We start from the raw sequence: 18808 nt of genomic DNA, 5'->3' as shown, positions 1-18808 counted from the left end.
GGTCCAAATTAGATTTTTGGTAGGTGAATAGATGATCTCTGCATGTGTGGTTCCCACCGTGAAGCATGGAGGTGTGATGATGCTTTGCTGGTGACACTGATTTATTTAGAATTCAAGGCACACTTACCCAGCATGGCTACCACATCATTCTGCAGTGATACGCCATCCCATGTGGTTTAGGCTTAGTGGGACTATCATTTGTTTTTCAACAGGACAATGACCCAACACACCTCCAGTCTGTGTAAGGGTTATTTGGCTAAGGAGAGTGATGGAGTGCTGCAGCAGATGATCTGGCCTCCACAATCAGCCGACCTCAACCCATCTGAGATAATTTGGGATGAGTTGGACCACAGAGTGAAAGAAAAGCAGCCAACAAGTGCTCAGCATGTGTAGGAACGCCTTCAAGACTGTTGGAAAAGCATTCCAGGTGTATATGTATAGTGCATTCCTTCGGAAATGATTCCGGAAAGTTTTCAGACCCCTTACCACATTTTGGTAGGTTACATTGATTATAGTTTTCCCCCCATCAATCTACACATAATAACCCATAATGACAAAGCAAAAACAGGATTTTCAAAATGTTTGCTAATTTATGAAAAAAAACAACAACTGAATCATCATATAACATATGTATTCAGACCCTTTTACTCTCCTTTGTTGAAGCACCTTTGGCAGCGATTACAGCCTCGAGTCTTCTTGGGTATGACACTACAAGCTTGGCACACCTGTATTTTGTGAGTATCTCCTATTCTTCTCAGAAGATCCTCTTAAGCTCTGTCCGCTTGGATGGGGAACGTTGATGCACAGCTATTTTCAGGTCTCTCCAGAGATGTTTGATCGGGCTCTGGCTGGGCCACTCAAGGAGGTTCAGAGACTTGTCCCGAAGCCACTCCTGCGTTGTCTTGACTGTGTGCTTAGGGTGGTTGGATGGTGAACCTTCACCCCAGTCTGCGGTCTTTAGCGCTCTGGAGCAGGTTTTCATCAAGGATCTCTCTGTACTCTCTCTGTCACCTCCCTGACAAAACCCTCAGTTTGCCCGGGCGGCTAGCTCTAGGAAGAGTCTTGGTGGTTCCAAACTTCTTCCAATTAAGAATGATGGCGGCCACTGTGTTCTTAGGGACCTTCAATGCTGCATAAATGTTTTGGTTCCCTTTTCCAGATGTGTGCCTCAACACAATCCTGTCTCGGAGCTCTACGGTCAATTGCTTTGACCTCACGGCTTGGTTTTTATTCTGACACGCAGTGTCAACTGCGGGACCTTATATAGACGTCTGTGCCTTTCCAAATCATGTCCAATCTATTAAATTTACCACAGATGGACTCCAATCAAGTTGTAGAAATATCTCAAGGATGATCAATGGAAACAGGATGCACCTGAGCTCAATTTCGAGTCTCATAGCAAAGGGTCTGAATACTTTCTGAATGCACTGTGTGTGTGTGTGTGTGTGTGTGTGTGTGTGTGTGTGTGTGTGTGTGTGTGTGTGTGTGTGTGTGTGTGTGTGTGTGTGCGCGCATGTCATACAGTGGACACCTAACCCTATAGGCCTATGCATGCAATGCTCTGAGACATTTAATGCTCAAATCGCTGACAGCTAAACCGTGTGGTGGTCAATTATTGTTTTAGGAAAGTAGCCTATAAACCAATACAAAAATAGGCTATTACGTTTGGAAACTTAAAAATTATATATATATATTTTTTTTTTTTTGCCTGCATAACCTCGGAAGCCAGCCGCACCAATGTGTCGGAGGAAACCCCAATTGACAACCAACATCAGCTTGCAGGTGCCTGGGCCTCCACATGGACTCACTAGAGCGAGATGAGCCAAGCAAAGGGTCTGAATAAGGTATTTCAGTTTTATATTTAATACATTTCCTAAATTTCATCACCTGTTTTTGCTTTGTCACTTTCTGAATGCACTGTACATGACTATTTTTGCTTTCAGTACATGTCTGCACACCAACAAAACAGCTTATAAATGGTTAGAACAAAGACGAGAACAGACAGATGAAGAAAAGGTCTCGTTTATGACAAACAGTTGGCCTTTATTAACTTTACCAGCCTGTGGAAATCAAATATACACCCTGTCTTTCAAGTAGCCGTGAGATACCCACAGAACGCCTATGCCCTAATTGGTGATGTCACTGCATTTCCTTTCTCGTAGAAATCTTAAAAGGGAAACAAATGTCAATCAAACATCAGTGACTGATATCCTTTACATTATATAGAGAAGAAACAACAGAAAGGGGACTTGGATACAGAGTCCAAAGTTTTACCCCAGTGGTAGAATACACTGACGAACCTCTCCAAAAAGAGTTGGATGTTAGTTATACACAATGGATGCACCTTGTTATACAAAACTAAAGCTATACACAACGGAAGCAAATTGTTTTCATCATAATAGCCAGGCCACTCATCTGTCTGAATTTTTTTCCAGCAATAAGTGCTCCAGTAGCAACTAGCCCCTGACAGCTTGGTTCACAGTGACCTCTGCTGGCTGGTGACTGGGGCCTTATCAAATCAAATTTTGTCACATGCGCCGAATACAACAGGTGTAGACATTACAGTGAAATGCTTACTTACACACCCTTAACCAACAACGCAGTTAAGAAAATACCTAAAAAAGTAAGAGATAAGAATAACAAATAATTAAAGAGCAGCAGTAAATAACAATAGCGGGACTATATACAGGGGTACCGGTAGAGTCAATGTGTCAATGTGCGGGAGCACCGGAGTTGAGGTAATTGAGGTAAACATGTAGGTAGAGTTATTTGTGATCGTTGTTCATTGAACAAACAATGAATAATGGGTTTGCTATGTTACCATTACAAAAGGTAGTGACTTGTACAAGAGTGGCCAGGGTGTTCCAGATCATTGAGTAACATGGGTAAGTTGGCTCTGTTTCTGGACTCTGAGTCAGTCTGGGACTCTCCAGAAGATACAATGGCTATGTCCTCAGAGTGTAGTGGACAATCAGTACAGGAAGATAAGGGACTTAGCAGCCAAACTCTGTAAGTAATATTTGCAATGTCATTCAAGGAATATAATTTCCTCATGTTTAAGAATGTTTTTAATTTAAAAAAATTCAGCACAGGGTTGTGCTTGGACAGGGCACTGGTGTCTCCAGGCCGTGTATCTAGACTAGAGGAACCCTTCAACCATGCCAACATAGTATCAAAGCACTGGATTGTGAATCACTGAAGGAATGAAGTATCGCTAGCTTAAAAAGAAGCTTCTTTATGGAGCTGTTTGTATTTGTGTGGTTAATTACATAAAACCATACCTGCACATGTCAATGTTCATATTTACAAAATCATACAGAAACAAATTATATTACAACATGAACAAAATAACCTTCCTTCAGCAGTTATTACAGCAATTTGGTTTTACACCTTAAAAACTTGTGCAGAGACAAATGACAGGAAATAAGTACTTAGAACATATGTGGACATCACATACAGTAGATGCCAGCTGGACAATTCCTTCCCCACAATTGAATGGTTTCACTCGGGAAAGCAATCTATTCATGAATGGCATATGTTCCATGGACACTGCTGAACTTAAATGTGTAGAAAAGGGGGAGTTATGCCTTCCAAACAAATAGCCATCCAAGAGCAATGCAGTTGACTGACTTTAATAGAAAAACTTTAAATAGCTCAGTTTTCTGTACATAGGCCTACTATTGGCACCCTCCTTCCACAGAGACTTGTAAGTGTATCTGTGTGTGAGTGACTGAGTACAGTTTTGTGCTTGGTTTCATCCCAGCAGAAGGCCTGACAGTGCATTCAGGTCCCTCATGTAGGGGTTGTCACTGAGGATACGGTCAATGCGCTGCTTCTGGTCGGGGAAGATATCGTACAGCTTCCTTTTGAGCTCTATGGTTTCCGAGGGTGACCGCTGGGGAGGGGGAGAGGGTGTTGGGCGAGGGGTGTGTGATCGCTGAAGAGGGGGTGAGGGGTGAGGAGGGTGTGACCTCTGTGGAGGTGGTGAGGGTGTTGGGTGAGGGGGGTGCCACCCAGGGGGCCCAGAATGTGGCCAGTGGGAGAGTGGCCTCATCTGGGGGGTAGCTGTGGGGCGAGGGACAAATGAGGGGCGAGGGGCAGACTGCAGAGCTTGGACAAAGACAGGTTGCGGGGTGGCTCGGGGGTCTGGCCTCAGAGGAGGTGTGACTGGGCTCCGTCTGTGAGAGAGACACACATATGGTCAATACACATACCTCTGCAGTAAGGTCATACTGTATAAACAATACTATCATCTCCTTTCACACACACCTGTTGTCCTTCCGTAAGAACACCTCCAGGTGAGGGCCATGCTTCCCCAGGGGGTCATCTGGGATCATAAAGTGGTCCTCTACAAAGGTAAACTGCAGAAGCCTGGAAAAAGGGGCCAGTCAGTGTGAGAGGAGAAGGTAATATATAATCCAGGGATTATATAAATGAGTGCATGTCTGATGATTGGTTAAAAGGCCTTCACCTCTCTTGGATGATCCTCATCCATGCCTCTGATGTATTTACAAAGTCCCGCAAGTTGTCATTAGTGACGATAACCCCTCCTGTCTTCTCTGCCAGGTGGAGCAGAAACCTGTAGGTGAGAGAGAGATAAGATAGACCGAGTCATCTGACAGTGAGTCAATATGGATGACAGTAAGGAATGTGGGCAAGGCTGTGGGACAGAGTGAGTTTAGGGTGGAATATTTCAGGTATTTTACAAATGTTCCATCACAAGAATAAATAACTTTTCTCCAGGGTAAACTGGTATTTTCCACCAAAACCGGAAGTGTCATTCAAAAGCATTTAAATAGGCCTGTGTCTGGATTTGATTAAAATTCAAGCCTGATGCAACCTGAGCCTGATTTAAATGATTGTGCGGTTATCCAATACATAGGGTACCGCATATTACGCACTGGAATTACGCACCTCGTTCAAACCATGATAAAGCAGAGAGAGAACATGCGACTCTGGTGCAGCACATGCGGCCTACCAAGTTAAAAGTATAGGCTAGCAAATTTGTTTAAACATTTTCAGAACATTTCCACTAATGTTATTAGCCTACCTCTTTTCTCTCTCTAGTGTTGCTTCATTCCTTCCTCACTTTCAACAGTTAAGGACAACAAAAACTTGTTTCATTTATCTTCATCATTCTGCTATAGTTATTAACTGCTATAGCCTACGGCCATCAAGCGTTTGCCCTTCTTTCAAACTACCCGTGAGTTCTATTGGCTGCTGTATTTAACAAACAAGAGATTGTCCCTCTTTGAATAGTCTATTGGTATAAGAAATGCCCCAAAAATGATGTCCAGCAAGCTAATCTAGTCTAGCTTTTCCTGCATGGGACTGCAAGAGCTAAGGATACTTAAAAAACATTTTAAAAAAGAAGAGACCAGCGGCGCACAGGTGTGTACGTATTGCGCAAGAGAGGTTATACGTTAGAAGCTTATTATGCATAACCCACCATTCATGAACTAAATAGAAGGTTAACAAGGCATTGAATGTATTACCTGAAAGAGGTAAACTAGGACATCATATCTATATAGATCTATCCATCTAGAAATCTTGAACAGGATTATGTATTTTGAATACAGTTTGAATGGAACTGATGGGTGAGAGAGAGTGCTCGCTCCTGTTTTAAAACTCTGCAGCTGCAGTAAAAAAAAAAGAGAGACCCCGGAAGCCAGATGGAGATATGTAAATTAGCCGCACATTCGGTCTTTGTTCCTGTAGCATAGGCTACGCTGCAGCAAATGTAGGTCTGTCCACCTGTCACCACACCAAAGTCACCATGATGAGATGATACACTACATGACCAAAGGTATGTGGACACCTGCTTGTCTAACATCTCATTCCAAAATCATGGGCATTAATATGGCGTTGGTCCCCCCTTTGCTGCTATAACAGCCTCCACTCTTCTGGGAATGTTTTCCACTAGATTTTGGAACATTGCTGCAGGGACCAACTTCCATTCAGCAACAAGAGTATTAGTGGGGTTGTGCACTGATGTTGGGCGATTAGGCCTGGCACGCAGTCGACATCCCAATTCATCCCAAAGGTGTTAGATGGGGTTGAGGTCGGGGCTCTGTGCAGGCCAGTCAAGTTTGCTTTGTGCATGGGGGCATTGTCATGCTGAAATAGGAAAGGGTCTTCCCTAAACTGTTGCTACATATTTGGAAGCACAGAATTGTCTACAATGTCATTGTATGCTGTAGAGTTAAGATTTCCCTTCAATGGAACTAAGGGGTCTAGCCCGAACCATAAAAAACACCCCCAGACCATTATTCCTCCTCCACCAAACTTTACAGTTGACACTATGCATTGAGGCAGGTAGCGTTCTCCTGGCATCCGCCAAACCCAGATTCTTCCATCGGACTGCCAGATGGTGAAGCATGATTTATCACCCCAGAGAAAGTGTTTCCACTACTTCAGAGTCCAATGGCGAGCTATGTACAACTACAGCCGACGCTTGGCATTGCGCATGGTGATCTTAGGCTTGTGTGGCTGCTCGGCCAAGGAAATATTTCACGAAGCTCCCGACGAACAGTTCTTGTGCTGACGTTGCTTCCAGAGGCAGTTTGGTACTGAGCTATTCTGTAAGCCCATTCTACTGCCAATGTTTGTCTTTGGAGATGGCATGGCTGTGTTCTCGATTTTATACACCTGTTAGCAACGGGTGTGGCTGAAATAGCCAAATCCACTAATTTGAAGGGATGTCCACGTACTTTTGTGTATATATAGTGCAGGTCTACATATTGAGATGGGCTGTCGGTCCCCACCCTGAGCATTGATGATTCATCATGCAGTGACCAGACAGAAGGTTGTAGAGAATTCAGATTTAGACATGGCATATCATTTAACACCCTGCTGTTCATATAAAACATGTATATCATTTACCGGTCTCTTGCAGTTATTTATCCCGGGAAAAGGGAATGGTTTTGGGTGGTAAATCTCGGTAACCGGGTTCCCGCCATTCAACCCTAGTGAGTATGGATGAGGTGGCAGCAGGGAATGTGGGCGAGGCTGTGGGACAGGGTGAGTATGGATGAGGTGGCAGCAGGGAATGTGGGCGAGGCTGTGGGACGGGGTGAGTATGGATGAGGTGGCAGCAGGGAACGTGGGACAGGGTGATTATGGATGAGGTGGCAGCAGATGACAGAGGGTGGGCCTGCTGTATGATGTGGTGAGATGTGTGACTGTAGTACCTGTCATCATGGGAGGAAATCCTCTGTCCACAGACCTCTCTGGAAGGAGTAAAGGAGAGCAGACGCAGGTCTTCCAGTTGGTTTAGGTAATGTTGTTCTATTGAGACACGTGGAGAAAATACACATATTAAGACCATAACCTTAACAGAGCACACATAAAGTGCTCCACATGTTTCTGTCTTATCACCATTCAAACAGTAATATTCACAACTATTTGCCAAAGTACAATCATCTTTTTCCTGACCAAAACCTTGGATGGTTGAACTACCGGTACATTTCATGTCACTTCTTCACCCCCCAAAACCAGAGGGAGGAGATTGAGCCCAGGTTGGGGTGGCCTGTGCTGTGGTATCTTTTTGTTCTGACCTGTGGTGTAGCGGTCTCTCTTCTGCCTCCACTGAGGCACAAAGACAGTGATCTCCCGGTGGCCCTGCCTCCAGAAGGCCTCCACAGCGATGGCTATCCCCCGGCAGGAGAAGAAGCGGTGGAGACCATGCCTACAGAGGAGCACAAGGAGGGTTACTTAGGAATGGCTTATAACTATCCTAATACATAAAGTGATTGTTGTATTTCAGATTGACAAATTGAGGATTGTCTTCAGACAGTATTGTCACAGGTGAGTAACAAGTAGGGCTGTGATGGTCATGGAATTTTGGATGACTTATTTGCGGTCACCGCTATAACCGTTCAAATAGCAAAAAACTAGTAAAAAAATAGAAACTTTACCCAAAAGAAGCACATTTTACACACATTTTCTCCTCTCCTCCGCTCCTGATTGCATGTGCTGCAGGAATTGGGGGGGGCAAAGACTCCTACAAAAACTTGCTGAAACAAGGAGCAACAAACTTCCATCATGCTGTAGAGTCACTGCCTCAACTGCAGGTGTTATGTTTCTGAATGCCCAGCCTTCCGTCTTCAGTCAGCTGTTTGTCCAAAACACAAAATTCTAAAATTGGCCAGTTTTGCGTCCTCTTGAATATGAATATAAAGTTAATTCAAATAATATTTTACTAAAACTAATATGACGGTTATTTTATGACTGTCTATCCTTAATAGTCAATTACACGATTATAAAATTACTGTGCCAGCCCAGTTTGAGATAGAAAGCCACTCAGAAAAGTAACACATTGAAGGTGTGAAAGACGCTCTGACATCTACAAAAGACGTAGCCTAACAGAGTAGTATGTCCCTCTGGTCAGAGACAGCTTTTGGCAAGAAGTTAACAGTGCTGTGGTCCAAAAATAAAGATATGGTGAGTTTAAATGCAGCCTTTATACAATTCTACTTAAAATTCTACCCAGAGTTGTTGATCCCTCCCAATACACTAATCTCATTCTATATCTAAAAAAAAGTAAAGTAGGGTTTGTTTATATTACTTGGAGATTGCTGGAAAATATGGGCAGATAGGGGTCCAGTAGATCTCATTAGAACCATTACAAACAAACTGCCAGAGGATATTGTGAACACACACCAGCTTAAAACACGTCTCATTTTGTGGGGCAATGCAAAGTCAAGGGAAGTTCCCTCTTAAAAGAGAAAGTTGCACATCCTGTTTGAACTCACTAACTGCAGCACCACTGACGTGGATAGTAAAATCACCGTGTCAACATGGAAATGTAATCGCCAAATATACAAAACTTTATTTCCCCTTGTAATTTTCTAAAATAAAACCCCCATACTTGTATGTCCCTATAGCATATGTACTCTGAGATTTTATCATGAAATGTGATTCTGACCTCATTCGGATGAGGTAGGTAGCTTAACTCAGTCCACACAAACTGAAGTTAGCTCTGCCAGTCAGATTAGTCCGAGTCTGAAAGGGTGATACCTCTATTTCAATTATTCTGACTAAAACAACTTCCAGTAATGACTTCAGTGGACAGAATAAAATGGTGCGCAAAGTAAGACACAGAGGAGAAACTGGCAAGTTGAGAGAGATAGTTGGAGTTATATTACTGACAATTATTTTATAGATATTTTCCCATGTGGACAGTCATTAGCCTTGCCAAAGACATGGTGGCCATGCCTTAAGCCTACCTACTTATACACTGAGGGTTACTGGAAGAGCTCTCAGCTATGAGCTTTTATGTTACCCTTGAAAGTCCTGACTGAGGGTTACACTCCTGCTTTCACACACACACACCAACGCTCACATAGGCCTACACACAGGTGGTTCCAGACAGTCATATCTGATGACGAGAAAATGAGTGTGGGCTCTCAGTGTTGTTCCACATCCTCCTACAGAGGGTTGTATAGAAAGGGGAGGTTACTCACGCCATGGCCACGTTGCTGCCGTCAATGATGATGTGCCGGAGATCAGGGTGTCCAGGCTCGTTCTGTAGGGTCAGGGTGTAGGGGTTTCTCAGGGAATCATGGAAGCGGGTTGTGGCAGTCAGGGGTGGTGGAGCAGGCTCTGTGCGAGGTGGGGGGACTCTGGCTGACAGGGTCTGATAGGAGCAGCCTGGCCGTGTGTCTGCTGGCTGGGTTGGGCGCTGTGGTGTGCTCCGCAGTGCTGTCACACTCTCCACACGTACCGGCCCCATGGTCTGAGCCCCTCCCCGGGACAGGTAGTCCATCCTGGGCCCCGATGGAAAATCCGTCTGCTCTGCCATCCTGGCTTTACTGCTAGCCAGTGTGTCTGTGCTGTCCTCGTCATCATTGATGGTGATGATATCGTAAGCAGCCCCCTGAGCACTGCTGCTCCTTTTTAGTGTCATTGTCTGCAGCATGCTGCTATACTGTCCCCTCTGGCCAACACCATTGCTGCTGGGTGGCTTAATGTTCTCCTTGGACTTTACATTCAGGGCTCGGTTTGGGACTCTATCTAGCCCTCTATCCTTATCCCTGGAGTTGAAAGTAGAGGAAGAAGACTCAGAGTTGTGGGTCGAGGATGCCCCTCCTCGCTGTCTCTCTGTTCTTTGGCTCTCCTCCACAATGCACTCCAGCAACAAAAAAGTGTCCTCTGTCTGGCCCGTCTCCTTCACCACCCGCTCCACCACCTCCTGCTGGTAGCCCATTGTTCTGAAGAAGTTCACCAGGCACCGCAGGTTGGTCTCAGGGCTCACAGCCTCCCCGTCATCCGCACCATCACTAGAGTCCAGCACCATCAGCCCCATGTTGGTCTTGGAGGGGGTCTTAGTTCGGCTGTCACTGGCCACAGTGTGGCGCTCTCTCTCCATCGACTCCTCTCTCCTCTCCAGGGAGTACTGTCTCTTGGTGTCCCTCAGCTCACTCTCTGACGAGCGGCGTTTGTGGGAGGGCCGGACGCCATTCAACAACCCCGTCTCGGCCCCGGATGCAGCCCCAACCGCCTTCTCCTCAAAGCTGGTGTCCAGGATGCGCTTGGAGAGGTCAGTGACAGGAGTGCTGCTCTGGGAGCGATCCTGGTCCACGTCTATAACCCCAAAAGGCTGAGTGGGGCTCTGGGCCAGACCTAGCAGCTCCTCTTTCAGGGCACTGGGCAACAGGAGCAGCTCCATGGCATACTTATCATCTCGCTCCTCCACAAACGTCTTGAAGGTGCGTTTCACGGCCGGCTCCCTATCTCCGGGCAGGCTGCGCTTCTCTTGGAAGAGAGCAACAAACTGCTGCACGCGGCTCTTTGCCATGATGACAGACTCAAAGCAGCCCAGCAGGCGCAGTGTGCCTGGCTCCAGCATCACAACTTCAGCGCTGGTGTCCCGCAGCAGTCGGTCAAGGAACAGACCCCGGGCACCGGCAAAGATGCAGTGCATGTCCACGGGGTAGTGCTCCTCCTGCTGCAGCTCTGGATCACACAGGCCTTTCAGGTACTCCTGCAACAACACAGGGTCAACACCAGTTAGAAAAGTAGACATGACAAAAAAAAATCACCATACACACGAGAAGGTCCACATTCGAAGCTTAACAGGGTAATGCGCCAATTGAAACTGATAGCATGATGCACAGGGATACCCCCTCTACACCTACTCAAGAAACTTCACTCATCTTAACTGACAACTCTCAGTCAACTCTGTCATCACCACATTGACTGTAAATTGGCGAGATTAAAACGTGGAAGATGGGAAGTTGTCAGAAACCAACTGAAACCCAATGAGGAAATCTCAACCTCTTTCCAGAAATATTTGATGAATCAGCCTCAAGTTTGGCTATGTCAAAGAAGCACCTGTCAAAGTGTGTCTCCTCTCCATACAGCAGACATGGTTTCCTGATGACTACACATTGGAAAGATACATGATGAGGCAAGACATAACTGTGTTGGGGTTTCCGTTTTCTGTGTTCTCAATGGGGTGGGAGGAGATTCCAAGTTTACTGGCACCAATAGTAATCGTTTCCGCGTTGTCGAACAGGTGACATTGATATTACCGAATCCGGTGATCTGTACATTGAACTTTACCTGCCCGCTACACGATGTTGTCAAGGGAAAACTCAAGGCACAGAAGTGTAAAAAATGTAGCCTAGTTAAGACTGGTGTTTTTAGAGTAGTAGAATGAACGGGAAATCAGTGTTGAAATGAAAACAAAAGGAACGCCAAGAACAGCTTGTCCGTCTGTCATGCAATTCGGGATCTTACGGAATGATGTAAACCTGGCCGGACTCTAACGTTAGATCTATAATCTTTAACGTTACTGATATATTATCTGTATAGTTAATTTGCTAGAAGGCATATGACACAGAGCCTTATCAGATTATGAAACCCAAACAACTTCTTAATTAGCATAGTAGCTATTCCATTCGGTACACCATGACCATGCGATTGATTATACTGTCTGATTTGTCGCTTACATTTCAGGATGGCGCTTCTCTACTAACGTTAAAAGGCTGTTTAACTGCCTGACAAAAATAAATAAAATATAAGAATGGGTATCAATGTTATAAGCCTCAAGCTAATTTCAATAAGTCACAGTCAATTTTACCTTTGCCCTCGACACGTCGTCTCTCTTCCCCTTGAGTTGAAGCCATATCTGCCTTGATGCTGTACTACTGTGGGCTCCAGTGTCCAAAAGGCCGATAATTGTGAAAACTACCCGGAAAACCTGTTCTACTCTGGGCTTGGCGCATTTCAGTTCTTCTTGCTTGTTTTCAAAGACAGCAAATTCGTCCACTGTCAGGGACTCTTGCTGTTGTCTGCTCCCTGTTGGCGACAGCCTGTTTCCCAGGGGTTCCTTACAGGTTACCTCGGTGACTCGCTTCATACCGAGAAGGGGCCGCGTTGTTGACATTCTGTTTTTGAATATGTCTGTCCCTGATGACAACAGATCGTTTTAATATCGTAACCATTCGGTGTCATTTGGATCTTTATCCTCCTTCATGGTTTCCTTCTATCGGTCTTCCTCTTCTATGCGGTGATATATTAGCTAGAGTGGTCCAGTTTTAAGACAACTTTTTACATGTCAACCCCGACGCATCCGGAAAGTCCCAGTGATGATGTCATCAAAAGACGACAATATGTACGGTATGTGTTTATTTATCTCATCCAAAGAGATCTTATAGATATTTTGACTATCTATTCAATATCTTGAGCAAAATGTCATTATTTATTTTGTAAATAACTCAGCTTCCAATGGAAAATAACAAACAACCAATGTTAAAGTCCAGACACATCATTGTCAAACAAATTATAATGGTCACAAGGGCAATTAGTGGGACATAGGTTTATCATCCAGATAAATATGGATTATAAACAAATCATGTTATAATAGATCATTTTAACCAAGCACATTTGTGAAACTCCAGAAATACCCGTATTCGTGCAGCTGATTCGTCAATTCATAGCTGATCTAAAATTATACCATTACACCACCTACTGGTGATGAAGCTACATAACATAAAACGCTTGATGATAGATGTGTTTTGCGCATTGTCAACCTTTTTTCATGACACATAATGAGCCATAATACAAGACAAGAGTTGTGAGGTTTGTGAACAGGCTCTAGACAATTTTAAACTTAATTAATGAATGTAGTCTGCTTACCTAAATTAATTGTGCTGAAAACGAATGTGACTATTATTGGTACATTGTAATCAGAACCATATTTGTCCATTAATCTAAATATGTAATGCATTTGCCTAATACGGTTGGGTAAAGCTGAGCATAAATTTGGAAAAATACTTTTCCTCTAACTGGAGTTTATCTGCTAATATGCGAGGAACTAACATTTGTGTCAGTTTAATCTCAAGAGGCAAATACACTATAGCAGGGTTTCTCAATCTCGGCCCTCGGGACCCCAAGACGTGCACGTTTAGTTTTTTGCCCTAGCACTACACAGTTGATTCAAATAATCAACTAATCATCAAGCTTTGAATCAGCTGTGTAGTGCTAGGGCAAAAAACTAAATGTGCACGTTGCAACTCTGCCTAGAAGGCCAGCATCCCGGGGTCGCCTCTTCACTGTTGACATTGAGACTGGTGTTTTGCGGGTACTATCTAATGAAGCTGCCAGTTGAGGACTTGTGAGGCGTCTGTTTCTCAAATTAGACACTCTAATGTACTTGTCCGCTTGCTCTCAGTTGTGCACCGGGGCCTCCCACTCCTCTTTCTATTCTGGTTAGAGCCAGTTTGCGCTGTTCTGTGAAGGGTGTTGTACGAGATCTTCAGTTTCTTTGCAATTTCTCGCATGGAATAGCCTTCATTTCTCAGAACAAGAATAGACTGACAAGTTTCAGAAGAAAGATATTTGTTTCTGGCCATTTTGAGCCTGTAATCGAACCCACAAATGCTGATGTTCCAGATACTCAACTAGTCTAAAGAAGGCCAGTTTTATTACTTCTTTAATCAGCAAAACAGTTTTCAGCTGTGCTGACATAATTGCAAATGAGTGTTCTAATGATCAATTAGCCTTTTAAAATGATAAACTTGGATTAGCTAACACAACGTGCCACTGAAACACAGGAGTGATGGTTGCTGATAATGGGCCTCTGTACACCTATGTAGATATTCCATAAAAAACCTGCCATTTCCAGCTACAATAGTCATTTACAACATTAACAATGTCTACACTGTATTTCTGATAAATTTGATGTTATTTTAATGGACAAAACATTTAGCTTTTCTATGAAAAACAAGGACATTTCTACGTGACCTCAAACTTTTGAATGGTAGTGTGTGTGTATATATATATATATATATATATATATATATATATATATATATATATATATATTTACACATTTGTTGCATGCAATCCAGATTCTATTTAGCATATTCAAGATATACAGACTGAGACATTTAGCCTTTGACCAAGTAAAATAGTATGCAACGCCAAGTGATGTGACTTGATATAAGCCAAATCTGTGTATTTGTTTGATTGTGTTTCTGTATGTGATAGTGTTCTTTTCGTGCCTGTGTTTTTCATGGAGTTAGACATTAAGTGAAAGTGAAAGAGACGTGTGTGTGTGTGTGTGTGTGTGTGTGTGGGCACTGGATGAGCAGAGGTAATGGAGAAAGAGGAGTGGCTGGCTGGCTGTTGTCAGGCGCCGAGGCCTTGAGATGGAGGAGAACACAAAGCAGCAGCTATACAGGCCATTCAGAACAACAACGCCTCACCCACACTGATGGCAATGGCAACGTGTTCGCTCTGTCAGTCAGGAACATTGATTATAACAACATTATAAATCCAGCAATTGTAACAGTGTTAAAAGCAATTTAGAGTATTATCTTTATATGTAACTATTCAACTGTATTGGAGGGTTCCCCAACTGGCGGCCCGTTCTCTGGATTTGCCCGTGAGTGGTTTTATTTGGCCCCCCCAAGTTTTCAAAGCAAAAAAAAACAAAAAAACATTTATAATTTGTTTTATTTGTACAATTTTCATTGTTGGACATAAAAGACTAAAAACACCAGGAAATCAGCTCCAAGTGACTTTCATTTGGGAAATCTCTTCCCGAATATTTCCAAGCATAATAGAGAGACGTGATTGTATACAAATGTAAGGTTTGAAATTATTATGTTTTAGGAAAATATATCTGTTTGTTGCTTCTTGCGGAAAATTTTCAGTCTACAAATTATTTTTAATAATGTTTTGGACCTCCGACCACCCGCTCAAGGAAAAATTTGCCCGCGGCTGTAGTTGCTTGATGATCCCTGCTGTATTGTATTGTGAAAGGTGTGGCGTGAAGCATTACCGTGAAAATTTGTATTCATCCTCTGTCCACTAGATGATGCTCTCACCCTCCAGACACCAAAAAGGCCCCTAAACCTAATATTGACAAAAACAATTCTGAACATCGATAATTTTCATTATTTGAAGTCCAGACGCACAGAGCAGGGGAATCTAGTCTTTATTAAAGTTAATTGAAGAGAAGAGTTGGGTTGAACAAGAGAAGAGAGCGAGCCGTGAACCATCAACGTCCAGATGACAGAAATATCAGCAGAGTTATCCTGTCGGCCCATTTGTTTTTGGCAGCCTCATAATGTACCAAGCCTTCAAAACCAAATGGACACTCACTGTTGTTGGAACACAACCACACCACAACATAGCCAGACCTTGATTACCTCACATTCTCCTCATGTTGTGTTTTGCTCTGCCTGTGAATTAACTAGTCTCTCTCTCTCTCTCTCTCTCTCTCTCTGTCTCTCTGTCTCTCTGTCTCTCTGTCTCTGTCTCTCTGTCTCTCTGTCTCTGTCTCTCTCACACATACACACAGAGTCCATGAGGAATAGTTAGGCAATATATCAATCAGTGGTTACTCTTTATTCTCCTCTCATGAAGAGGACATTCCTACTCCTAATTTCTATAAGACATGATTGAACCATAGCTATGGACAGGAAATCACACATTATAAATATCTGAAGAAATATGGCTTGACATATTGTTCAAGGAATGAATGGTATTATTATATTATATTTAAACAATAAGGCTGGAGGGGGTGTGGTATATGGCCAATATATCACGGCTAAGGGCTGTTCTTTGCACAACTCAATGCGGAGTGCCTGGACAAAGCCCGTAGCTTCGGTGTATTGGCCATATATCACAACCCCCCCAAGGTGCATTATTGATATTATAAACTGGTTACCAATGTAATTGTTTTGTCATACCTGTGGTATACTCTCTGATATACTGTACCACGGCTGTCAGCCAATCAGCATTCAGGGCTCGAACTGCATTAGATGATAGGAAGGAGCACAACAGAATGAAGAGAGGTTTTCACTGCAGGGCCCATATCTCCAATAATATAATGTGATCAAACTCTTTTGTTTGGGATCACTGAAGACTCATTGGGTTAAATAGTCTCATCAAATGGAGCTGTCAGTGAGTCTGCTCTGCCCTGCTTTGTAGTCTGGAGGTCATAATGCTGTGCAGATTGGGCTGGGTCTACAGCCAGCCAGTGGGACTATTTCAATTGGCAGTGGCAGTTGAGGGTGGACAGCTTTGAGGTGCAGAACACCACTGACCTGCGACACATACTCCACTTTAGTTCTTATTGGCTAGTCACTGTTCAGTCACAGCTGGGACGACCAGACAGAAGACAGAAGTGAGATGTGGTAGGAGTTCTTGGCTTGAGGTGCAGATGGGAGGTCTTGCTTATTTTCTGTTAACACATATGAGTGTCACATACACAAATGTTTACGGATGAGACCGTTGACAGCTTGGGTAAGAGACAGCCTCCACCCAGCCACCCCCTAGCAGGTCATGTGGAGCAGGAAATAAATATAAAACCAGATAAAAGGCAGATCATGAATAATAAAACGGTCATAAATGTAATAATCTGGCCTGATGATTTATGAATTTACAGTGTGTGATGGCCCCGACCACACTGTAAATATTTATGTGACAAGCGCTAAGCTCTCTTTAATTGTGATTAATGGTTATGCGTCTGAGCGGACCCCATAACTGCCAGGCTTTATTACAGGCAGTTGGCTGAATGCAAATGTTATTTCGTGTAAGATTAGTGAGACAAATTGGGCTTTTCCGGTGGTCTACAGCACATCAGACAACAATCAGCCTCTCACGATTCAACACTTCGATTACTACAGCAGTTTTTTCGACAGGAGGGATCTGTCAAAGTTTAGACCACACTGACAGCTACAATATAAGAAAAAGGACACATTGATACATGCATGCACACACTCACATGCACACACACATTCACGCATGAATGGGCTCACACACGTACACACGCACATGCAGACACACCTATTTATGTGGTGAGCCTGCGTCAGAACCCAGGTGTGTGTCACTGGGTTTGAAGGGGTGATATGAACACTATCCATTAAAGGGTCAGTGAGTCATAAATGCCTGGAACATTGTGTACATTGTGGTTGTATCTTTATTATGAGATTACAATATGTAATTTGTAGAAATGTGAAAATGCTCTATTCACTTCCATACATTTTTGGCCCGGTACCGGTTTACATTCAGACGAGCCCTGTGACACTTGTGGTGATCATAGAGCAAAACGGAGAACGCCATCATGTTCGTGAGAGTGTCACCTTTCCATAGAAGAAACTTCTCGGGAACGCTGGCGAAACAGGCTTAATAGACCAGGCCTGGTTTTGGGGTTTGAGAAGTCAATGAGGGAAGTGAAAATTCTTCCTTAGTTGTTAAAATGTTCTCGAACTCTAAAGGCTAAAACTAGATTCAAGCCAATGTCCTAAAGAGTTAAACATGTTATTATTCCAACCTCGTGAAAGTGACAAACTGACACATTTTCATTTTCGTCAAAAACAACTTTATATCGAAGGAGTGCCTTTTTGATTTTACGGCCTGATCAATCAGCCTATAAAAAAAAAACATATCTCTAGCTTGAACAGATGTATTTTGTTGGGGATTTTTAAAATGATGTTGTGAAGAGTTTCGTAGAGGCGTAGACATCGACTCTTTTAAATACATTCCCAATGTCAAACCTGTTGGAGAACATTCCTAGAACATGACCAAAATGTTTACTTTTAAACTTTTAGGAAACGTTCTGTTAAGGTAATGAAATACCAAGAACATTTAATAAAACATGTGAAGTTCCGTAAATGTGCTGAGAATGTTCCACAGCCAAGCAACACAATTCCCAGAAAGTTGTGGGAAGGCTGTATGCTAAATAACCATAGGACAACCACGCTCTCACCAAGCTCTAAGAAACATATGGTTCTCAGAACGTTGTGTGCTAGCTGGGTTCCCTTTAATTTAAAGAACATTAAGAAGCAATGTTATTCTGTGAGAATTTCAGTACATCAGCATAACATTACCTACAGGTAAGCTCATGGTTCTATTTGAAGTCATGTTCTCAAATTCCATAAAAAACTTGAGACCTTTAACGTTCAGAGAATGTTTGAAGAATGTTATTTAAAACCATACATTCCTTTCTCAGAATCAACAAAACTCTCTCTCTTCTTAAGTGTGGTCCATTAACTGATCTTAATGAGTTGCTTGCTTCCCTTGAAATGGGGTCTGTTTGAATAGACTAAAATGAATAGCTTTGTATGCGTAAAAAAAACATGGCTGCTAGCTGCATCCTGGTGGCACGGTGAACTAATTCCATGGATAGAGAACAGAAGATTATAGTTTCTAATCTCACTGTTGCCGTGTCAAAATAAAAAAAAGTGTTTGCATGATTAATGCCTAAGGAAGTGCATTTCCATGTGTCCTATCTGAGCTTGTAGTAAAAAAGAAAAAAGTATGTTATTAAAAGTCTTATTGAACCATTCAG

General features: G+C 43.2%; 1 protein-coding gene across 1 annotated transcript; it reads right to left on the bottom strand.

Moving 5' to 3' along the window:
- Positions 1–2905: 2905 nt before the first annotated feature.
- LOC112252322 (NEDD4-binding protein 1) lies at positions 2906–12593 on the bottom strand. Its single transcript, XM_024423441.1, has 7 exons — positions 12086–12593; positions 9465–10984; positions 7557–7687; positions 7191–7287; positions 4472–4579; positions 4270–4371; positions 2906–4178 (listed from the first exon to the last, which is right to left on the bottom strand). Exons 1-7 carry the CDS (start codon positions 12389–12391, stop codon positions 3755–3757), a joined length of 2688 nt encoding a protein of 895 aa, XP_024279209.1. The 5' UTR covers positions 12392–12593; the 3' UTR covers positions 2906–3754.
- Positions 12594–18808: the final 6215 nt, after the last annotated feature.

Source organism: Oncorhynchus tshawytscha, linkage group LG06, assembly GCF_018296145.1.
Source record: "Oncorhynchus tshawytscha isolate Ot180627B linkage group LG06, Otsh_v2.0, whole genome shotgun sequence".
NCBI classification, from domain to species: domain Eukaryota; kingdom Metazoa; phylum Chordata; class Actinopteri; order Salmoniformes; family Salmonidae; genus Oncorhynchus; species Oncorhynchus tshawytscha.
Note: the sequence above shows the minus strand (reverse complement) of the source record. Positions and strands in the feature narration are given on the sequence as shown.